The 25069-nt window shown below is 44.9% G+C and overlaps 1 protein-coding gene across 1 annotated transcript in view; it reads left to right on the forward strand.

Annotated features, from left to right (window-relative positions):
• LOC311139297 (FH1/FH2 domain-containing protein 3-like) overlaps positions 1-25069 on the forward strand; it is a gene marked incomplete at both ends in the record, with an annotated part of 106153 nt that overhangs the window by 60784 nt on the left and 20300 nt on the right. The window contains 6 exons of the mRNA XM_084174180.1: positions 14704-14799; positions 15671-15782; positions 17116-17210; positions 18301-18444; positions 18723-18979; positions 22606-22707. Coding sequence (XP_084030306.1) covers positions 14704-14799; positions 15671-15782; positions 17116-17210; positions 18301-18444; positions 18723-18979; positions 22606-22707 — 806 coding nt within the window. The remainder of the gene's footprint in view (positions 1-14703; positions 14800-15670; positions 15783-17115; positions 17211-18300; positions 18445-18722; positions 18980-22605; positions 22708-25069) is intronic.

Genomic DNA, 25069 nt, shown 5'->3' on the forward strand with positions numbered 1-25069 from the left:
GCTTCAGAAAATGTGAAAGGGGAGACCTTAGAATTGGACGGGAGGGAGACTGCACACACACTCACACACCATGTGGTTTCTCTGAAAGGGTGGGTGGACGGGAGCGAGAGAGAGGGGTTTTCTGGTTCTGCGGCCCAGATCCCAGATTCCGTCCTGTGTTTCGAGCCAGGAGGGTATCACCTGGAATGTCACTGGAGCACCAACTGAATCCCAAACTACAAGAGTGCGTCCCAAATGGCACCCTATTCCCTTTATAGTGCCCTACAGTTGACCCTACATTTGACCAGGGCCATGATCAAAAGTAGTACACTATAAATGGAATTGGGTGCCATTTGGGACGCATCCTGAAACTCCAAGTGGAGTCCTGGTTTATAATGAGCTCCCATGGGAATGGCACGGCCTGGCTGTATTCATACTGCATAGTTTCCAGTCTGTCTCCTACAGCTCTCATGGCCTGGCCTTACAGTACACTACCACTGCATACTCCTGTTACCACAGTCTCTGTGTGAACACTCTTTCCTGCTGGGTTTTTCACGCTCAACAGTTTCCTGTGTGTATCAAGAATGGTCCACCACCCAAATCTAGCCTACTTGACACAACTGTGGGAAGCATTGGAGTCAACATTGTAGAATTCATGCCCTGGGCAAAAGGGGGGGGGGGGGTTGGGTGCAACTCACTTGACTTCCACTATGAACTACTTGACTTCCACTACGGCCTACCTGACTTCCACCACGACCTACTTGACTTCAACCACGGCCCCTGTGTGAAGTCAGTTCACTAGACATAACTGTGCCCCCGCAGCTGTAGAACGAACAAGGCTCAGAGAACCACACGTTGATGGTAGCACGCTATCCTATCCCCCAATCACAAAATTACTTTCCTCCTGGAAAATGTACAGGTAAGAACTACCAATTCATTTAACAATGGCAGTCCAGAATGACTGAAACTTTACCTAGAATCTTGAACTAGAATACAGAATCCAAACTCCATGCAGTGCTGTTAGTGTTTTGCTGGTGTTCCAATGTTTGTTTGGTCCTGAGGGATTTTGGGGGCTGTGTATGAATTAAAGCGGCATAGCGGGCTGTCTAGCTCCTGCCTATCCTTTCTTTGGAGTGGTGGATGCATCTCATTATTGTAATTCTTTTTTGAATATTCGATGAGGGTTCTTGACGTCAACCGCCTGTATTCAATGGAGAGAGATGCTATGCTACTAGCCTCATGCCATGAATATGCATAGCCATCACGAGACAACTCCGATATAAAGTGTTTTTTCTCAAAGTTGCTGGAATGTCATCTGTCCTACTTATACCAGTACACTCATAACAACTTGAGCATTACAAAACTTATATTTGATCAAATAAATCTCACGTAGCAAATAAGCCATAAATGTTTTTGTTGATCAAATTTGACAGTCTCTCATTGACCTCCATACATTTTTTGGTGGGAGAAACCATTAAAAAACGCCACCTGCTAGAGGGAGACAGATTTTCCACTGAGTTGGGCCTCTCTTCCTCTCTGACTACAGTCTCCCCCACCTCCCCCTTTGTCAGGTCCCAGCACTCCCTTCCACTCAACCCCACACACCAGCAGACAACCAGCATCTGAACCCAATTCAACCCCACCTGGCTGCTGACCTATATATTCTGACTGCTAAAATGTTATTTTATCGTGTACTATTTTATTTTTATCTAATTGTTACTTTTCTAACTTTTTAACTGCATTGTTGGGTAAGGGCTCGTTAAGTAAGCATTTCACGGGAAAGTCTACAATTGTTGTATTCGGTACATGTGGCAAATAAAATTTGATTTGATTTGCTACTATCGCTCACAGCACAAGGCCAGGACAATGTTTTCAACCCCTAGTGTGATTTCAGTAAACCAAGGGGCTGCTGCAGACTAGTTTATTGAATGTCTTCCATACAGTATGTAGACACATTTTGACAGCTGATCATAGAATCTGAACTAATCATACTTAGAGAAAGATGTTTCACTGTTTATTTTGATATCATGTAGATGTTTTCGCCCCTCACGTCAGATAGTCTCTCACTTTAGTGTTTTTGTGATTCATGTGCTAAATAAAGGGGAAAACAACTTCAACGGTAAAACAGGCAGTCGGCCACTGCACGGCATATTAACAGTGGGTTGCTGTACTGACGATGCTGCATAGCAGTTGACTGTTTCTTGGGTAGGGGCCCCGTGTAGCTCAGTTGGCATGGCACTTGCAACGCCAGGGTTGTGGGTTCGATTCCCACGGGAGGCCAGTATGAAAAAAATATATGTATGCACTCACTAACTGTAAGTCACTCTGGATAAGAGCGTCTGCTAAATGACTAAAAAAAAAAAAATGTAAAAAAAAATATTTCAGCATATGGTGGTCAAACCAGAGCCAACACACCACTTTTCACAGAAGAGCTGTAACCATTTACCACAGCTCATCTTTCAGTTCATTTTACAAGGATAGAGCATTTCATGCAATTGCTATTCTCCAATGAGTTCTCCATTTTGAATGGGCAAAGTACTGTACATCAGTTTGGCCCACTCCAGTAGCTCAAATGTCTTAGCCGTACTCATTTTCTTTAACATTGCCAGCCAACTTTCCAGTGCAGGACTTACTTCAATAGAGAGATAATTCTTATCATAGTCCCATTATTGCAATAATACTACAATGATTTCCTTTGCCTGTGTGTTGAACCAAAGTAGCTTTGAGATGTGTGCTAGAGCCTACTCCCTGGCTGTCTGTTCAGACAGCACCCTCTGCCTGTTGTACAGCACCTCTCTTTAATACCCTGAGACGGCCAGACCTGGCTCAACATAGCTCTGGAACAGTTTCCACGGTTTCCATCCTTCACTTCCTGCTGTTAGTCCATTTTGTTTGTTTGCTTGTTTGTGTGTGTTTTGTTGCTACACAGAGTGATTGGATTTGGGCCTGTATAGACCTAACCGTAAATTACCATAAAATACTGGCAGGGCGTCTGAGAATGGGGAGCATGCACTCCCCCTAGCTCCCTGTTGATTTATACTGTAGGGGCTGGCAGCTAGCTAGCTTTGTGTTAGCTCTGTGCTAGCTTTGTGTTAGCTCTGTGCTAGCTTTGTGTTAGCTATGTGCAGTGGTGGAAAAAGTACCCAATTGTCATACTTGAGTAATAGTAAAGATACCTGAATATAAAATTACTCAAGTAAAAGTGAAAGTCACCCAGTAAAATACTACTTGAGTAAAAGTCTAAAAGTATTTGGTTTTAAATATACTTAAGTATCAAAAGTAAATGTAATTGCTAAAATATACTTAAGTATCAAAAGTAAAAGTAAAAGTATAAATCATTTCAAATTCCTTATATTAAGCAAACCAGATGGCACAATTTTCTTGTTGTTTTAATTTACGGATAGCCAGGGGCACACTCCAACACTCAGAAATCATTTACAAACGAAGCATGTGTGTTTAGTGAGTCTGCCAGATAAGAGGCAGTAGGGATGACCAGGGATGTTCTCTTGATGTGTGTGAATTGGACCATTTTCCTTTCCTGCTAAGCATTCAAAATGTAACGAGTTCTTTTGGGTGCCAGGGAAAATGAATGGAGTAAAAAGTACAATATTTTCTTTAGGAATGTAGTGAAGTAAAAGTAGACAAAAATATAAATAGTAAAGTAAAGTACAGATATCCCAAAAAACTACTTAAGTAGTACTTGAAGTATTTTTACTTAAGTACTTTACACCACTGGCTCTGTGCTAACTTTGTGTTAGGTCTGTGCTAGCTTTGTGTTAGCTCTGTGCTAGCTTTGTGTTAGCTCTGTGCTAGCTTTGAACTGGCTGAGGCAGCATGGCTGTAATGGCTTCAGTGATCAGTAGTAGGGCTGCTGATTGACTAAATCTAATGAAGAGGTCCCAGTGAATTTATGGCACCGGAGCAGAACATTTAAAGAGGGATTTAATTGGTCCAAGTAATAAAGCTGTCTCATTACCAGGGAGAGATTCTAAATCAAAACCCAATCGGAGAAGGAGAAGAGGGAGGGGTAGCAGACATGCAGCAAAAGGAAATCTGTCCTCTCTCAACTGGAGACTAACTCATTGGGCCCAGTGAGGAAAAGCCTCGCACATCATCTAGAGTAGAAAAGACCCCAAGTGGAAGGCAGCCTTGGTATTTCTCTCAGCCAGCCTTCACTCCCAGAGAGCTTAGTATGAGAAACCTATAGCTCTGTAACTGTAATAAAAACCCTGGTTTAAGCACTTCTGGCAAAGCCTGCGTTCTCCGGTATGGGCCGGCACATTGCAGAGCCGTGAGTGCAGTGTGAATACAGGGCTAATGAAGAGCAGAATCAGATAAGAGACTGTTACAAGTTGTATTGTAAAGGATAACGATTTGGACAGAGACCCAAAAAGCCCTTCTAAAATAAATGTTGCTTGCTGACAGACAGTTTGAAAGTTTGGCTGACCCAGTTTCTGGTGAAATGTGAAATGTAAATTAATCCAAGCAGCCAACGAGGGGTTGACTGGAGGGTGGGAGGGGGAAGAAGGATTTTTGGGGAGGGTCGATCGAGGGGGGGCTCTGCGCCGTAGGAGTGGACTTTTTCTAGTCAGGCCCCTCACGTTTATTGTCGTCACCTTAATCCTGGATTGGATCTCACCTCTTCTCTGGTGGTAGAGAGGCACTTCCTGGACATTCCTGGGGCTTTGGAGTGTAATTGCTGCGGTTAAAGGAGTGGGAGAGGCCTGAAAACTAGGCTTCCTCCAGACCTCAGTGGCTAGACTCCCCCTGCCTCTGGTTCTCTCTCTCACTCTCGCGCTCTCTCTCTCTCAAGGCCAGAGCTGTGGTTCTCAGGGACCAACCCAACTTTCTCTCTTTCTCGCTCTCCTTGTCACTCTTTCTCTCTCGCGCTCTCTCTCTCGTCACAGGGACCAACCCAAGTGTCTCTCTCTCTGTCTCCCTCTCCTTTCTTATACCCTTATCATACTATTGTGCTGACCCAAACCATGCTGGACGGCTTATTCACTATTGTGCCGACCCAAACCATGCTGGACGGCTTATTCACTATTGTGCTGACCCAAACCATGCTGGACGGCTTATTCACTATTGTGCCGACCCAAACCATGCTGGACGGCTTATTCACTATTGTGCCGACCCAAACCATGCTGGACGGCTTATTCACTATTGTGCCGACCCAAACCATGCTGGACGGCTTATTCACTATTGTGCCGACCCAAACCATGCTGGACGGCTTATTCACTATTGTGCCGACCCAAACCATGCTGGACGGCTTATTCACTATTGTGCCGACCCAAACAATGCTGGACGGCTTATTCACTATTGTGCTGACCCAAACCATGTTGGACGGCTTATTTTATTTCCTTTCAAGCACGGTTCCAGCAACTAGGGTTAAAGTGTGACCAGGCCAGTGCAGTATAGCTCGACTCGACTTGGCTCAGCTCAGTAGTCTCTTTTTCCCCAGTCTGGCTCTGTGGTTCCCCTACAGGTCAATGCACCTCAAGCACCGGCAGTCACAGCCTCTGAGAGAGACTAAGTTGATTGAAAGAACTATAGTGAGAGACTGAAGACCAGATGCCAGGGCTTGCTCATTGAACACTTCCAAGTTTCTTTTCTTTTCAACCCCGGGTATACACAATGTAAACATCTTTTTTCACTCTCTCTCTCTCTTTTCCCAACACCTTCCCCTCATTTAAATTCTAATCACTGCTCTTTGAAGGCATGCTGTTGTCTGCCAGCTTCTCATTACTTGACAATCCACATGCAGGGAGGGCAGGCCGGGGGACCGAACTGAACTGAGCTATGTTATTGTTGTTCTTCGTGTGAGGCACTGTAGAACTATAGAACTGCTCTTGATTACTAGCGATGAAGGCCCACATTGTTGTCATGACATCAGTGTCTGAGGCAGGCAGGCAGAAGGAAAGGAAGGAGTCCTGGTCTGTACATGCTCTTCTAATTACTCTCTCCTGGAATTATTGATGGGTGTCTGCTGCAGTATTACAGAACAAAGACCAGATTCTGGATCAGGGAGTTCACCTCTATAGCTCCACTCTGCTCTGCATGCCTGGATCAGGGAGTTCACCTCTATAGCTCCACTCTGCTCTGCATGCCTGGATCAGGGAGTTCACCTCTATAGCTCCACTCTGCTCTGCATGCCTGGATCAGGGAGTTCACCTCTATAGCTCCACTCTGCTCTGCATGCCTGGATCAGGGAGTTCACCTCTATAGCTCCACTCTGCTCTGCATGTCTGGATCAGGGAGTTCACCTCTATAGCTCCACTCTGCTCTGCATGCCTGGATCAGGGAGTTCACCTCTATAGCTCCACTCTGCTCTGCATGCCTGGATCAGGGAGTTCACCTCTATAGCTCCACTCTGCTCTGCATGTCTGGATCAGGGAGTTCACCTCTATAGCGCCACTCTGCTCTGCATGTCTGGATCAGGGAGTTCACCTCTATAGCTCCACTCTGCTCTGCATGTCTGGATCAGGGAGTTCACCTCTATAGCTCCACTCTGCTCTGCATGCCTGGATCAGGGAGTTCACCTCTATAGCTCCACTCTGCTCTGCATGCCTGGATCAGGGAGTTCACCTCTATAGCTCCACTCTGCTCTGCATGTCTGGATCAGGGAGTTCACCTCTATAGCGCCACTCTGCTCTGCTCTGCATACTCCTGAGTGGCGCAGTGGTCTAAGGCACTGCATCACAGTGCTAACTGTGCCACTAGAGATCCTGGTTCAAATCCAGGCTCTGTCGCAGCCGGCCGCGACCGGGAGACTCATGGGCGGCGCACAATTGGCCCAGCGTCGTCCAGGGTAGGGGAGGGAAGGGCCGGCAGGGATGTAGCTCAGTTGATAGAGCATGGCGTTTGCAACGCCAGGGTTGTGGGTTTGATTCCCATGGGGGGCCAGTATAAAAAAAAAAAGATGTATTCACTAACTGTAAGTCGCTCTGGATAAGAGCGTCTGCTAAATGACTAAAATGTAAATGTAAAATGTATGTCTGGATCAGGGAGTTCACCTCTATAGCTCCACTCTGCTCTGCATGTCTGGATCAGGGAGTTCACCTCTATAGCTCCACTCTGCTCTGCATGCCTGGATCAGGGAGTTCACCTCTATAGCTCCACTCTGCTCTGCATGTCTGGATCAGGGAGTTCACCTCTATAGCTCCACTCTGCTCTGCATGTCTGGATCAGGGAGTTCACCTCTATAGCTCCACTCTGCTCTGCATGTCTGGATCAGGGAGTTCACCTCTATAGCTCCACTCTGCTCTGCATGCCTGGATCAGGGAGTTCACCTCTATAGCTCCACTCTGCTCTGCATGTCTGGATCAGGGAGTTCACCTCTATAGCTCCACTCTGCTCTGCATGCCTGGATCAGGGAGTTCACCTCTATAGCGCCACTCTGCTCTGCATGCCTGGATCAGGGAGTTCACCTCTATAGCTCCACTCTGCTCTGCATGCCTGGATCAGGGAGTTCACCTCTATAGCTCCACTCTGCTCTGCATGCCTGGATCAGGGAGTTCACCTCTATAGCGCCACTCTGCTCTGCATGCCTGGATCAGGGAGTTCACCTCTATAGCTCCACTCTGCTCTGCATGCCTGGATCAGGGAGTTCACCTCTATAGCTCCACTCTGCTCTGCATGCCTGGATCAGGGAGTTCACCTCTATAGCTCCACTCTGCTCTGCATGCCTGGATCAGGGAGTTCACCTCTATAGCTCCACTCTGCTCTGCATGCCTGGATCAGGGAGTTCACCTCTATAGCTCCACTCTGCTCTGCATGCCTGGATCAGGGAGTTCACCTCTATAGCTCCACTCTGCTCTGCATGTCTGGATCAGGGAGTTCACCTCTATAGCTCCACTCTGCTCTGCATGTCTGGATCAGGGAGTTCACCTCTATAGCGCCACTCTGCTCTGCATGCCTGGATCAGGGAGTTCACCTCTATAGCTCCACTCTGCTCTGCATGTCTGGATCAGGGAGTTCACCTCTATAGCGCCACTCTGCTCTGCATGTCTGGATCAGGGAGTTCACCTCTATAGCTCCACTCTGCTCTGCATGCCTGGATCAGGGAGTTCACCTCTATAGCTCCACTCTGCTCTGCATGCCTGGATCAGGGAGTTCACCTCTATAGCTCCACTCTGCTCTGCATGCCTGGATCAGGGAGTTCACCTCTATAGCTCCACTCTGCTCTGCATGCCTGGATCAGGGAGTTCACCTCTATAGCTCCACTCTGCTCTGCATGCCTGGATCAGGGAGTTCACCTCTATAGCTCCACTCTGCTCTGCATGCCTGGATCAGGGAGTTCACCTCTATAGCTCCACTCTGCTCTGCATGTCTGGATCAGGGAGTTCACCTCTATAGCTCCACTCTGCTCTGCATGTCTGGATCAGGGAGTTCACCTCTATAGCTCCACATGCCGGTAACGATCACACATTACAGTACAATACGTAGGGCCAATGTTGTTGAACACTCAGCAGGACATAACTTTATGGAACGTTCAGATAGAAATACATTATATAGAACATAACATGTCTTTCTAACATGTAGAATAAGGTATCAGGTCCGCTCTATTCATGACTATCTGCAATGTTCCACGTTTGCTTTTTAAGTTGAGTGGGAGTTGACCTGGAATGGGAAGTGTGCCATTATGAAATGATTATGATTACAATAACAATAGCCACCACAGCTGCAATAAGCAAGTGACTTTTTCCTGGTTTCCCAGTTGTTTTTTCCAGGTCTGTTTCATGGGTAATTGATTCACAACGATGTGGAAATAATTTTCAATTGCTGGGACTTCTCAGAAGTTATCAGGTGATTGCTGATTTGATGTTTCCTAAAACCATTTCCCACCAGCCTCTTAAATGTAGCTGATACACCTAGTACAGTCTTTTACATGATGCTTTGTTCCATTAATCTTTCAACTTTTCTACTGATTGTTGCTACTCTGAGTCATCACTAAGGTGTGTACTGTCATTAAAGAGAACATTGATGTTCTGTAACCACAAGCTTAAAGAGCCTCATTAGAGACCTATCACTTCTCACCTAACTGTCGTTAATGGACATTCCTGTGAATGTACCGGCAGTTCAGTCGGTAGGTACTGTGGTCTGGTCTGCAAAGGTGTGCTGCACAGATAAGACACTTAGAATAATATTTTGGGTCAAAGGTCAGCTGCCAACATAAAAAGACCCATGTGGCCTAAGAGGTACCAAGATAAGGTCACGACCATTATCAATCAGTAAGAGGTACCAAGCTAAGGTCACGACCATTATCAATCAGTAAGAGGTACCAAGATAAGGTCACAACCATTATCAGTCAGTAAGAGGTACCAAGATAAGGTCACGACCATTATCAATCAGTAAGAGGTACCAAGATAAGGTCACGACCATTATCAATCAGTAAGAGGTACCAAGCTAAGGTCACGACCATTATCAATCAGTAAGAGTTACCAAGATAAGGTCACAACCATTATCAGTCAGTAAGAGGTACCAAGCTAAGGTCACAACCATTATCAATCAGTAAGAGGTACCAAGCTAAGGTCACGATCATTATCAATCAGTAAGAGGTACCAAGCTAAGGTCACAACCATTATCAATCAATCGTGTGGTTATCTTCATAGGCTTCAGAGCTCTTATGTTTGCTTTGCAGTGGGACACATGTTAAGTTCATTGGAGGGATAGGTGGTTAGAGCATGAAGACAGATGGAACCAGTTTCCTCATTGATAACACAACCGTGCAACATATGAAACCTGACACCAAAATCTTGGTATGGAGAGAGAGAGAAATCAAAGTTTGACGTGTTTCGCATTGTTGGGCGACTCGTTCATTCTCACTTTATAATCCACTTCTCACAAGCCGCATAGATCCCTTGTCACAACACATACTGTAAGAATTCATTACAAAGTCACGCTAGATGAACATCTGTATATTAACTCATTACCTCAGTCACTCCTCTGTCAGCACCACTGTCATAGCAGAGGGGTGAGTCGCAGGAGAGGGCGGCAGGCTCTCGCTTCAGTCTCCTCTGACTGAGGAGGGTTAATCACGTTATAGTAAGCACACTCTGATGTGGTCTGCTTTGATACGGCAGGCACTCTGTCTGTCTGTCTGTACATTTGCTCACTCCTAACACTCTTCTGAAAAAACAACCCTTTTCTACACACACACACACACACACACACGTACACACTCTGTCGTTCCAGTGAAGAGAGAGGAGGAGTGTGTGGAATGTTCTGTCCTGACATGTTGTGAGTAAATAGGCCTGATTGGTAAGCAGCAGCAGTGGATGGACAGACTGACAGACAGACAGGCTGCCTCCCAAATGGCACCCTATTCCCTACATAGTGCACTACTTTTTACCAGGGCCCAACGGGCTCTAGTCAAGAGTAGTGCACTATGTAGGGAATATGGTGCCATTTGGGACACCGCCAAAGAGATAGACAGTACAGCTGCACCTGGGAATCTTGGCCCCAAACGAAGCAGGCAGCACATTCATCATTTGTCATACCCCCACGCATGGGATGGGATGAACATACAACAGTAGCCTGGGTCTGGTCTGCATCCCCGTCCTTATAGTTCCACTGAAACGGTTCAAGTTTTGACTCCTCAGAATGGGAAATTGGCACCCAACACTGTGCTCTGAGGCAGACCTGGGTTCAAATAGTAATTTTTTTTCTCTTTCGAATACTCAAGTGACATACAGAATGGAAAATTACTTGTGGTTGAATATGAAAATCAGTGTATCCAAAATTATTTTACATTGATCAGAAATAAATGTTGTCCCGAAACACACATGCATGACAAGTATTCTTCCTCATTTGAACTTATTTTTTATGGGTTTCCAGACTGTTTTCCTCAGACATTCTCACAACGACACAGACATCTGTCAGTAACCAGACTCACACAGACTGACAGACAGACAGACCCCCACAAGTTGTCCAGCCTTAGATGTATCATGTATGTTTATACTTGGTCTTTTCACCCCCTGTTTATCTTATATCTCAATATACAGTTACAGAGAGAGCAACTGGTGCTCTGCCCAGTAGTGTGGTGTAAAGTGGTGCTGGTCCCGGTGGTCTGTAGTGGTGTAAAGTGGTGCTGATCCCGGTGTTCTGTAGTGGTATAAAGTGGTGCTGGTCCAGGTGGTCTGTAGTGTGGTTTAAAGTGGTGCTGGTCTCGTGGTCTGTAGTGGTGTAAAGTGCTGCTGGTCCCAGTGGTCTGTAGTGTTGTGTAAAGTGGTGCTGATCCCGGTGTTCTGTAGTGGTGTAAAGTGGTGCTGGTCCAGGTGGTCTGTAGTGTGGTGTAAAGTGGTGCTGACCCGTGGTCTGTAGTGGTGTAAAGTGATGCTGGTCCCGGTGGTCTGTAGTGTGGTATAAAGTGGTGCTGATCCCGGTGTTCTGTAGTGGTGTAAAGTGGTGCTGGTCCAGGTGGTCTGTAGTGTGGTGTAAAGTGGTGCTGATCCCAGTGTTCTGTAGTGGTGTAAAGTGGTGCTGGTCCAGGTGGTCTGTAGTGTGGTGTAAAGTGGTGCTGGTCCCGTGGTCTGTAGTGGTGTAAAGTGCTGCTGGTCCTGGTGGTCTGTAGTGTGGTGTAAAGTGATGCTGGTCCCGGTGGTCTGTATTGGGGTAAAGTGCTACTCCCCAATCGGAGAAGACCAGAGATAGAGATGCTGTTAACTTAAAGGTGCAATATGCAGAAATCGCTCTGCCATTTCCTGGTTACACAAATTCTAATAGTTTACCTAATTTCAGTTTATGTGACAAAACAAGCACCAGTGGAGCTGTGAAATATATTTTCAATATTGTATTTTCAGCTGTTTGAAGCTGGTGGACAAAACCGAAAGTAAAAGACGCAAAAATGAAACTTAAGAACGGGAAGCATAGAAATAGCACACATAAAACATATCCACTGCTTCTTAGACTCGCTTTCAACGAGAATGACAGAGCTGTAAGTCATATTTCTATGTGAATTTGTCCAGGTCCCCCAAAACTAACTTAACCAAAATGTTAACTCACAGAGCATTTCACTCTTTGCCTATAAAAAACCAACCCCCTAAAAAAAAAAAAGAGCTTTTTTGTGCTTTGCTCAATCCGATCCTATCCACGGATATTCCTATTTTCTCCTCCTCTCCCCGTTTTCTCCTCCCATAAAGTTCCCTCAGCTCCTGTTATGAGCCTTATTTATGTATCCTGTTACAAATGGAAGTTGTGTCAGGGTCCAGTGAGCAAGGCTGCTCAAATATTTCCCTTTCAGTTGTGACTGTCTGACAAGTTGAGGGATGACTGGACTGGACAGACACTTCTTCTCCGCTGAATGTTATGTTTTGTTCGAGTTCCATGTCTGTCTGAAGACTCTGGGCCTGCTAGGTACACTTACTCAGAGTGGTGGTAGATTAACGTCCCCGTCCCTGACCACTCTCTCACACCAGCAATGCACATCTGTGTTTGTGTGTGTGTTTGTGTGTGTGTGTGTGTGCATGTGCGTGTACAATTAAACTCTCAACAATAACAACAGGACATCGTTATTATAAGGTGATATTTGATGATGATGATGATGATGGTGTACTACAATCTAGTAAACAACATGGTCATTATGTGGTGGAAGCCTGTCAATCTGTCCCACAGATAAACAATCTCCACAGGTTGTCTTACCCAAGTATGGCTGGAATGTGTCTTATCCAAGCATGGCTGGAATGTGTCTTATCCAAGCATGGCTGGAATGTGTCTTATCAAAGCATGGCTGGAATGTGTCTTACCCAAGTATGGCTGGACTGTGTCTTATCCAAGCATGGCTGGAATGTGTCTTATCCAAGCATGGCTGGAATGTGTCTTATCAAAGAATGGCTGGAATGTGTTTTATCAAAGCATGGCTGGAATGTGTCTTATCCAAGCATGGCTGGAATGTATGTTATCCAAGCATGGCTGGAAGGTGTGTTATTCAAGCATGGCTGGAATGTGTCTTATCCAAGCATGGCTGGAATGTGTCTTATCCAAGCATGGCTGGAATGTGACTTATCCAAGCATGGCTGGAATGTGACTTATCCAAGCATGGCTAGAATGTGTGTTATCCAAGCATGGCTGGAATGTGTGTTATCCAAGCATGGCTGGAATGTGTCTCATCAAAGAATGGCTGGAATGTGTGTTATCAAATCATGGCTGGAATGTGTCTTATCCAAGCATGGTTGGAATATGTGTTCTCCAAGCATGGCTGGAATGTGTCTTATCCAAGCATGGCTGGAATGTGTCTTATCCAAGCATGGCTGGAATGTGTCTTATCCAAGCATGGCTGGAAGGTGTCTTATCCAAACATGGCTGGAATGTGTCTTATCAAAGAATGGCTGGAATGTGTCTTATCCAAGCATGGCTGGAATGTGTCTTATCCAAGCATGGCTGGAAGGTGTCTTATCCAAACATGGCTGGAATGTGTCTTATCCACGAATGGCTGGAATGTGTCTTATCAAAGAATGGCTGGAATGTGTCTTATCCAAGCATGGCTGGAATGTGTCTTATCCAAGCATGGCTGGAATGTGTCTTATCCAAGCATGGCTGGAATGTGTCTTATCCAAGCATGGCTGGAATGTGTCTTATCCAAGCATGGCTGGAATGTGTCATTGTTTCCACAGTCAACTGGGTCTGCTAATTATAGTAACCCTTAGCAACCACCTGCAGACACAGAACCCTCCATCACACAGACCATTAGACATGGCAGATGAAAACAACCCAGTCAAATAAGAACACACTGTTCAGTATCTCTGTGTTGTTATCTGGCATTGGTTCAACTGTAGATCATATCTGTCATTATGTAGAATATCATTATTCTGACTTCATAGCAATCTGAAATGAATGGATATGTTCACTTTGTGTTCATATCAGATGTTGTTGAACTTTCTGCTCATTCAGTGTTGGTAACTCACTTTGCATGAATGGGGGAATCCGTCTGTCTCCTCATAGTGTCTGTCTGCAGTGCAGCTGGAGCTGGGTCAGAGGCACTCCAACGTTAGTGACAATCTGGTTAGCATTGTCTCCATGTCAAGGAAAGGAAAGATCCCTTGTCTACCACTATTGATGTTCTGTAGCTCCATCTCTCCCTCCCTCCCTTTTCATCCCTCTCTCATGTCACTCATATAACTTGGCTTGGATTTGATATTATGGGATGTGGGGATTCTTCTTAACGTCTTGTCCAGTGTGTTGTGTCCCCATGGTGATGTCCTTGCTGGCTCTCCTAAGGAGTTAGTTGTCTCTTCCTAACTGGTCCAACATACTCTACCTCACATGAGTCACCCTCTTTAGAGGCTCATATAATTCTATTGAGAACAGGGAAACATCAGTGAGGAATTGTGTTTTTATTTTTTCCACTCTTGGGGGTGATGTGCAGGACAGATGGATAAGGGTCTGTGCAGTCAGTCTTGTGGCAAAGAGAAGAGAATAACATAACTGGAATGGCAGATGTGTGTCTAACCAAGATAGAGGGGAGGGAGAGCCACAGCACTGCCTGCCCTGCACAGACAGACCCATCTTTCCTTTGTTCTCCTGGTATTTTTATGACAACACAGAGCTGCATAAACAAGCATCTCTCTCTCTCTCTCTCTCTCTCTCTCTCTCTCTCTCTCTCTCTCTCTCTCTCTCTCTCTCTCTCTCTCTCTCTCTCTCTCTCTCTCTCTCTCTCTCTCTCTCTCTCTCTCTCTCTCTCTCTCTCTCTCTCTCTCTCTCTCTCTCTCTCTCTCTCTCTCTCTCCAGCTCTGGGGACAGATCATGCTGTATGTGGATGGAATGAACGGCCTCATAAGTCACAACGATACCGTCCAATGGCTTTACACACTTGTTGGATCCAAGGTACAGTACAAAGTTACCTGCAAAGGAAATATCATTGTACTTTGCATTTGACCATCTAACGACTGTAAAACATGCAAGACCGACCTCCTTGGTGGTGTGACAGCTCTCCCCAGCCCTCTGATGGCCAGGTCGACCTATTTTCTCCCTTCAATCCCTCTCTCTCTGTCCCCCCCCCCCGTCTCTCTCTCTCTCTGTCCCCTCTCTCCTCTCTCTCTCTCTCTGTCCTCTCAGTCTCTCTCGCCCACACTCTCTCGCTGTCCTCTCGATCTCTCTCTTTCTCTCTCTCTCCCTCTCTCTCTCCCTCTTTCTCCTCTGGGCGAGGGTGTCTCCCTGCATTTCCTGCTCTAACCGATTCTTCTCTCCTCTGCTCCTGCTTCCTGGCCAAGTGTAACACACAGCATGGTTTTGATCATGTCCCGGCCAGGCACTCACTTTATTAGACACAGATCTTCACATCCCTTAGCTTTCTTTCTCTTTTCTGGCTTTACGTTCTGGCTGTACCATGCCTCGGCATTATTCACCCCTACAAGTACAATCCCTGTTCCCTTATTTCCTACACATCCTATCAGGCCATTATCTCAACCACTCAGGGCAGTCAGAGCAGGAAAACCTCTTATCAGGGACTATGTAATGACCCATTTAAACCCTATCAGGGTTAACATGCATGCTGTACTACGTTGGTCACATTTAAACCCTATCAGGGCTAACATTAATGGTGTACCTCGCTGATGACTGAAGCCAGGGATGTTATTGTGCCTATATAGTTATAACATGCAGAATGTGTGCGTGTGTTGTGTGCGTGTGCGTGCGTGTGTGTGTGTGTGTGTGTGTGTGTATGTGTGTGCGTGTGCGCGTGTGTGTGTGTGTGTAGTTCCGTCTGGTAGTGAAGACAGCTCTGAAACTGTTACTGGTGTTTGTGGAGTACACTGAGCCCAACGCTGCCCTGCTCATCCAGGCTGTCAACACCGTGGACACTACGGGAGGTAGGACAGACCAGACCCCTACCCTACACACACACACACACACACACACACACACACACACACACACACACACACACATTGTAGACACTACGGGAGGTAGGAGAGACCAGACCACTACCCTACACACACACACACACACACACACACACACACACACACACACACACACACACACACACACATGGTAGACACTACGGGAGGTATGTGGGTGTGTTTATTGAAAAAGACTGTAAATCTCTCCCCTGGTGGGGTTCAGTTACCTGCCTCTGTAAAAGCTCCACATTGTGTCCTCTCCAGTAGCGGGGTGAGGTGTGTGTGTGTCTCAACTCTGTCTAAGCCCATCACTCATGTGGCTGTGTAAGGAGAGAGAACCTGATACTAGGAGCTCTGGGTTAGACTGAGACGGTCCATGACCCCACTATCTGACTGCAGCGCTGCCTTAAACACACACACACACACACTACTACTACCCTGGAAACTGTTCGGGACACTTGAGCTGCCTCCAACTTGGTAATACAAGTCCAACTGTACATTATCTACCCCTGATATCATTACTGTTTCAGCTTCTATTAGTCTAATATTACATGATCTCCTCCTGATATCATTACTGTTTCAGCTTCTATTAGTCTAATATTACATTATCTACTGATATCATTACTGTTTCAGCTTCTATTAGTCTAATATTACATGATCTCCTCCTGATATCATTACTGTTTCAGCTTCTATTAGTCTAATATTACATGATCTACTGATATCATTACTGTTTCAGCTTCTATTAGTCTAATATTACATTATCTACTGATATCATTACTGTTTCAGCTTCTATTAGTCTAATATTACATGATCTCCTCCTGATATCATTACTGTTTCAGCTTTTATTAGTCTAATATTACATGATCTACTGATATCATTACTGTTTCAGCTTCTATTAGTCTAATATTACATGATCTCCTCCTGATATCATTACTGTTTCAGCTTCTATTAGTCTAATATTACATTATCTACTGATATCATTACTGTTTCAGCTTCTATTAGTCTAATATTACATTATCTACTGATATCATTACTGTTTCAGCTTCTATTAGTCTAATATTACATGATCTCCTCCTGATATCATTACTGTTTCAGCTTATATTAGTCTAATATTACATGATCAACTGATATCATTACTGTTTCAGCTTCTATTAGTCTAATATTACATGATCTACTCCTGGTTTCCATATTGTTCAGTTCAACGTGTCTTTTCTCTGTCTGTATGGTTAATTTGCATGCAGAGCGTAGCTGGATTGTGGTACTTTTGGACCAACTGTGTGGTGTGTGATTTGTGGTGCAGGCTGTAAGCTGTGGTCCAATGCCATGGAGATTCTGGAGGAGAAGGATGGGGTGGACACAGAGCTGCTGGTATATGCCATGAGCCTCATCAACAAGGTGGGTCTCTCTCTCTCTTCATCTCTCTCTCTCTCTCTCTCTTCATCTCTCTCTCTGTCTTCATCTCTCTCTCTCTCTCTTCATCTCTCTCTCTCTCTTCATCTCTCTCTCTCTCTCTCTTCATCTCTCTCTCTCTCTTCATCTCTCTCTCTCTCTTCATCTCTCTCTCTCTCATCTCTCTCTCTCTCTCTTCATCTCTCTCTCTGTCTTCATCTCTCTCTCTCTCTTCATCTCTCTCTCTCTCTTCATCTCTCTCTCTCTCTCTTCATCTCTCTCTCTCTTCATCTCTCTCTCTCTCTTCATCTCTCTCTCTCTCTTCATCTCTCTCTGTCTTCATCTCTCTCTCTCATCTCTCTCATCTCTCTCTCTCTCTCTTCATCTCTCTCTCTCTCTTCATCTCTCTCTCTCTCTTCATCTCTCTCTCTCTCTTCATCTCTCTCTCTCTCTTCATCTCTCTCTCTCTCTCTCTTCATCTCTCTCTCTGTCTTCATCTCTCTCTCTCTTCATCTCTCTCTTCATCTCTCTCTCTCTCTCTCTTCATCTCTCTCTCTCTCTCTTCATCTCTCTCTCTCTTCATCTCTCTCTCTCTTCATCTCTCTCTCTCTCTTCATCTCTCTCTCTCTCTTCATCTATCTCTCTTCATCTATCTCTCTCTCTTCATCTCTCTCTCTCTCTCTTCATCTCTCTCTCTCTCTCTCATCTCTCTCTCTCTCTTCATCTCTCTCTCTCTCTCATCTCTCTCTCTCTTCATCTCTCTCTCTCTTCATCTCTCTCTCTCTCTTCATCTATCTCTCTCTCTTCATCTATCTCTCTCTCTTCATCTATCTCTATCTTCATCTCTCTCTCTCTCTTAATCTCTCTCTCTCTCTTCATCTCTCTCCATCTCTCTCTTTTCATTCCTCTCTCTCTCCATCTCTTTTTCTCTCTCTACATTTCGCTCGCATCTCTTTCTCTCTTATTTATTTCTCTCTTTCTACATCTCTCTCTCACTCTACGTCTCTCTCTCTACATCTCTCTCTTTACAACTCTTTCTCTCTCTCTCTCCCCCTCCCTCAACAAATCTAAATGATGACATTTGTGTGTGTTTCAGACCCTAGCGGGCCTGCCTGACCAGGACTCATTCTATGACGTGGTGGACTGTTTGGAGGAGCAGGGTATCGAGGCCATGTCTCAGAGACACCGCAGTAGGAAGGGAACAGACCTGGACCTCATGGAGCAGTTTAACATCTACGAGGTACGCCAGTCATAAGGTCTCCCACCTAAACCTCCACCTTCTCCCAATGACACCGCGGCTTAGTGTAATTCTCTTCCTGGCTTAGCCACTTAACTAGTTTGTTGTGGAAACACTACCAGAGCGCTATAAGGACAACACTTGGTCATGTATAAAAATAAATACTTGACAAGCTTGATTTAGTTTGCCCTCAATGGGACCAATGGAATAGTCCTAAAGTGTTGACCCACTAGGGACCTCATGTCCCCTGCTAGTCTAACTGTCCCCTGTTGTGCCTCCAGACTGCTCTGCGCCACGAGGATGGAGACGACGAGAGCCAGGCGCCTACCGTGGGTCGGAAGAACCGGCGACGTGCTAGCGTGGGGGGCACCAACGACCGGCGAGGCCTGGAGAGGAGACGCAGCCGGAGACACTCCCTCCAGAACGGGAGAGGCCCCGCCTCGGCCCCCGCTTCCCCCAGCAGCCCCCACTTTCACGGGGGACACAACGGTAGCTTCCTGCCCTTCGGAGGCCAGGGCATCGACGACGTCAGCGAAAGGTGAGGTGGAGGGGAGGAGAGGGGAATGGGGGGGGGGCAAACAGGAGAAGGGGAGGCGGAGAGGTAGAAAGTGTGAATGGGTTAAAGGGAGAAGGATATCCCTGCTTCTATTGTTAACTGAAACTTGCCAATATGATCTTAAATGGTCAGCTGAAATGGTTCAGTGTATTTTTACTTCACTACCCAGAGAAGTCAGCTGTGAGGAACAGGAAAACACACAGATGATTCTGGATCCATGATACAGTTCAGAACAGGAAAGGGTTTGACTGCCAGTGTTGTATTACATTACAGTCTTGGACAGATGTGTGTGTTCCAACCAGAGCCAATATGAATGAAGAATGTAATTATATAGTAATAAAAGAAAGACAGAGCATGGGCTGCTATAGCAAAGTGACGTTTAGATTCATCTTCAGTCGTTTTGTGACCTCGTGGAGCTGCTGAAGGAAATAGGAAGCTTCTGTAAACACAGTGATAGGAGTTATTATTAGTTATTACTGCGGCTCTATCCCAAACAGCACCCTATTACCTATGTAGTGAACTACTTTTGTCAATAAAGGTACCATTTGGAACGCATCCCTGTATGCGTCCTAGCTGTCACAAGTCATGTTTCCTTTTGAGGGAGTGTTTGTTGAATTTCAACCAACACTGCATTCGTTTTAATTCAGTAATGTTCATGTATACAAAACCATTAGGAATTCACACTTAACTAAAGCAAAATAATAATGTATTTTATTTAATATTTTTTGTGTGATACAATTTGACTACCGGTCTGGTGTGCCCATTACGGTAACAGAAATCGTCTTTGTCTTTGCCTAAGGAAATTATTATTTGTGAACTCTTGGTCCCAGTGTTATAGACTCACTGGACAAGAACAGTGCTAGAATTGTTCTTAACTTATAATTTCTTACTGATAATAAATATAATACATGTAATATGATAAGAACTTCTCTGTTAACCACCACAGGGACATTACATGTTTTAATTATGGCCATTTAGCAGACGCTCTTCTCCAGAGCCACTTACAGTCAGTGCATTCAACTAAGTTAAATAAGGCAACCACATATCACAGTCATTGCGAACCTTCCTCATAACCTTCCTATGTTTCAAGATGAACTGGTAAAGGACCAATGATAAAACTATACTACAGTGCCTTCAGAAAGTATTCATACCTCTTGACTTATTCCACATTTTGTTGTGTTACAGCCTGAATTCAAAATTGATTACATTTATTTATTTCTCTCTCACCCATCTACACACAATACCCCATAATGACAAAGTGAAAACATGTTTTTAGAAATGTCTGCAAATGTATTGAAAATGAAATACTGAAATATCTAATTTACATGAGTGTTCACACCCCTGAGTCAATACATTGTAGAAGCACCTTTGGCAGCGATCACAGCTGTGAGTCTTTCTGGGTAAGTCTCTAAGAGCTTCCACCTGGATTGTGCAACATTTGGCCATAATTCTTTTCAAAATTCTTCAAGCTCTGTCAAATTGCTTGTTAATCATTGCTAGACAACAATTTTCAGGTCTTGCCATAGATTATCAAGCAGATTTAAGTCAAAACTGTAACTAGGCCACTCAGGAACATTAACTGTGTTCTTGCTAAGCAACTCCAGTGTAGATTTGGCTTTGTGTTTTAGGTTATTGTCCTTCTGAAAGGTGAATTCATCTCCCAGTGTCTGGTGGTAAGCAGACTGAACTAGGTTTTCCTCTAGGATTTAGCTCCATTCCGTGTCTTTTTTATCCTGAAAAACTCCCCAGTCCTTTAATGATTACAAGCATACCCATAACACGATGCAGCCACCACTATGCTTGAAAATATGGAGAGTGGTATTCAGTAATGTGTTGCATTGGATTTGCCCCAAACATAAAACGTTGTATTCAGGACAAAAGGTTAATTGCTTTGCCACCTTTTTTGCAGTATTACTTTAGTGCCTTGTTGCAAAAAATATATATGTTTTGGAATATTTTTATTCTGTACAGGCTTCCTTTTAACTCTGTAAATTAGGTTAGTATTGTGGAATAACTACAATGTTGTTGATCCATCCTCAGTTTTCTCCTATCACAGCCATTAAACTCTGTAACTGTTTTGAAGTCACCATTGGCCTCATGGTGAAATCCCTGAGCGGTTTCCTTTCTCTCCGGTAACTGAGTTAGGAAGGACACCTATATCTTTGTAGTGACTGGGTGTATTGATACACCATGCAAAGTGAAATTAATAACCACCATTCTCAAAGGGATATTCAATGTCTGCTTTTTTATTTTGACCTATCTAGCAATAGGTGCCTTTCTTTGCAAGGCATTGGAAAACCTCCCTGGTCTTTGTGGTTGAATCTGTGTTTGAAATTCACTGCTCGACTGAGGGACCTTACAGATAATCATATGTGTGGGGTACAGAGATGAGGTAGTCATTTAAATCATGTTAAACACTATTATTGCACACAGAGCAACTTATTGTGTGACTTGTTCAGCAAATTGTTACTCCTGAACTTATTTAGGCTTGCCATAACAAAGGGGTTGAATATTTATTTACTCAAGACATTTCAGCTTTTCATGTTTAATTAATTTGTAAACATTTTGAAAAACATAATTCCACTTTGACATTATGGGGTATTGTGTTTAGGCCAGTGACAAAACATCTCAATTGAATCCATTTTAAATTCAGGCTGTACCACAACAAAATGTGGAAAAAGTCAAGGGGTGTGAATACTTTCTGAAGGCACTGTATGATGGCTTCCTTTCCCCCTGCCACACATAACATCCTCCCGTCCACCATTAATAATGACAGTTCTTTTTAACTAGCATATCTGGTAGCGTTACTGGTAGCACTCCTGTTCGGTTCTGCAGATAGTTGAATTGAACCCAGAGGGTTATATGATACTGACTCCCACCAGTCCAGTCCACCACACACAGGAAATTCAGACCACCTTTGAAGATCAGTGTTTTCCATATCGGTAATGAAACACAGGCGGGTGGGCCAAAGGAGACCTGACAGCACAATGTCCCTAGAAAGACTCGTATGCATATGATGTATGCGAGAATCCTTTATTGATTAAAACATTCCAGATATGACCTCACAGTCACAGCCTAGTCAATGGTTGCATCCCAAGTGGCACCATTGTCCTATATTGTGCACTACTTTTGACCAGGGCCCATATGGCTCTGGTCAAAAGTAGTGCACTATGTAGGGAATAGGGTGCCATTTGGGACGTACACTATGATCATTGATCAACCTCTGGTCCGGGGACTGTTACTGGTCCCTAAGATGTTACTGGCTGGTCCCTCAGATGGTTAGCTGACATCGATTTAGTCAGTTCTCATGCTGGTTTTAATGTTATCAAGCACTGTATGTAGTGAATGAAATGAGGACATACTAACTAAAAGCATGAACCTCTTTCAACTATACCGCCTTGTGTACTAATTTTTACGTCCCGTGTCAGTTTTGACAGGGTGTGCTGTGTGTTCTGCATTCTGTCTGTCAGTTCTTTGTGTTTCAGTTTTCTACTGTATTTTGTTCATGTTGTCTGTTGCAATTTCTCCTACTTTCCCTCTTTCTTCTCTTTCCCGTCTATTTTCTCCCTTCCCTCCCCTCCATCCACACCTCTACCCCTCCTTTTCAGAGAGGAGGAAGAGGATGAGGAGGAAGAGGAGGAGGAGGATGAGGAAGAGGAAGATGATGAGAGTAATGATATCACAGAGACCACTAGAAAGGGCTTCCAAAGGTATTTCAGGAAAATAGGTTTCCCCCCCATATAGAACCTCTTCATCTTTCTTTCAATCTTGTCCTCCATCCATCTCTCTCTTCGTGGACGATATCGAGTGTTGTTAACAGTGTACTGGTGTGTTAGAACTACAAAAAAAGCATATCTGTTATTTTAAACTTGTAATGTATTCCCCTTGAATATACCCCACCCCCTTTTTCCTACCTTTTGCTCTGCTACTCTGTTGTTCTAGCATGGTGCCAGTGCAGGCAGTAGAGGTCTCCTCTAGCTTGTGTTCTCCTTTTCACTGTATGGTCAACCTCATCCCTGACGCCTCGGCTGCCTCAGAGAGAGAGAGAGAGAGAGTGGCCATGGCCAGCCCTACGGCCCCTGTGTCCACCCCCCCTAGAAACACTGGCTCTAACCCCCAGGATGTCTCTCCTAGTCCCAGACCTACTTCCCAGGTCTTAACGCTGCTGGGCTGGGGGAGACTGCCAGGCACTGCCCACCCTCTGGGCCAACAGCAAGGCACCTCTGTACCTTCCTCTTCCTCCCCCTACTGCTCCTCCTCTCCCTCGAGGGGACGTCGTCATCCCTACATCCAACCCCCCAAGCCCCTCCCCCTCCCCCGCCCCCTCCCACTCCCCCCTGAGGTGGACCTGAGCCAGGTGTCTGCCTCTGCTGGGGCCAAGGAGAGTGTTGAGAGGGGCGTGGCCAGACAACAGCGTTACAGGTAGAGACGCTGCAGCAGCAGGAGCTATACAGTTCACTTCTTCACCTCTGGCGTTAGATTCACTATGAACTCTTAAATATGCACTGTCATCCCTCAACACTGGTGTCTGTGTCTTCATGTCTGCCTGGCTTGCTCCCTCACAATCCACTTGGCTGAGAAGCTGCTGTACTGAATGTCTTTTGGACAGGGTTATAGACATAGTGTTCATGTCTACCGTGTCAGACAGATTCTGTGTTGTCGTGTCATATCTGCTTTCCGTGGCATACGAGGCACTTGTAGTTGGTCTCCCTCATGCATGTTATGGATACTTTAACTTGTGTCCAATTGAACACTACTTTAGCTTGCCTCAGCATTCCTTTGACCTTTAAAGGCCCAGTGCAGTCAAAAACGTGATTTTCCTGTGTTTTATATATATATTTCCACACTATAAGATTGGAATAATAATGTGAAATTGTGAAAAAAAATGATATTGCCCTTTTAGTGTAAGAGCTGTTTGAAAAGACAGCCTGAAATATCAGCCTGTTTTGATGGGATGGAGTTTTGGCCTGCCTGGTGACATCACCAGGCGCTAAATTAGTGTCATAAATGAAACACCACAATGTACGTTTAACCATTTATTAGAAAATATTACAATGCATAGTGTTGGTATTAGGGCTCTGCTTCCTTCAGGGTAGCTCACTGCCAGAGCGAAGCGTCATATGAAGATGATAAAATAACTACAGGCAGTGAGCACGACATGCTATATCAAATCCCCTGAAGGAAGAGACACAGAACCCACAGGTGGAGGCTGGGGTGGTGGTGGGATATCAGAAACAGCAAGCATAGTGAGTAACAGCTAGTTACAGCAACAACGGCAGCAAGAGACACCAGTGCATGCGTGCTCATGCCATCCAGCATCGAGGAAGCATGTGTAGAACTGGTCGACCGAATGTAAGGAGAGTGTGAATCCAATTGGTGCAATATCCGCTGATGCGGCTCAGCTTTATCAATAGACCAATAAGAAAGAGAGTTCCAAACCTCTCTGCCAATAACAGCTAGTTTTCAGTTTTCCCCTCCCCACTCTAACCATTCCCAGACAGTCCTAGCAAAATTCTTGCTTGAGAAATTGCTCTTTCCTAAGAAGCTATTTTTGTTTCTTTTTGACCATTTGAATTGAAAGAAATCACAGTAAGGTACTTAATTGTTACCCAGATTTTTTCTATTGAGATCAAAACAGCTGCATTGGGCCTTTAAAGGAGAGTTTAACACCAGGTGCCCAGTAGGCTGCTCCATTTTCCTGTCCGGTGTTTTATTGTATGTTGCTTCTATCAGCCGTCACACATACCCACGAAAGAAAGAAGGAGAAGAATTTGAACAAAGACGTATCATTTCCTTGACTGAGTCAGCTGCTAGATGTGCAACTCCAGTTGAGAACACCACGTTTTCCTGACATTTACTGCTCATCTGTCTTTCATTGTGGCGTTGTACCACAGTTAAACCCAGACATGCCTAGAAAATAAAATTCAAAAATGAAAAGGCACCATAACTCACATTTGAGTGTCTCTTAGATGTCTGTGTAATGTTGTGTGGAGCTGCAGCAACAGACATAGGATGGAAAGTAGTGTTGCCATATTGTGAACAGACCAGGGCAGAAGGATGGAAAGTAGTGTT

Source organism: Coregonus lavaretus (genome assembly GCF_964263955.1).
Source record: "Coregonus lavaretus genome assembly, chromosome: 13".
In the NCBI taxonomy this organism is placed as follows: domain Eukaryota; kingdom Metazoa; phylum Chordata; class Actinopteri; order Salmoniformes; family Salmonidae; genus Coregonus; species Coregonus lavaretus.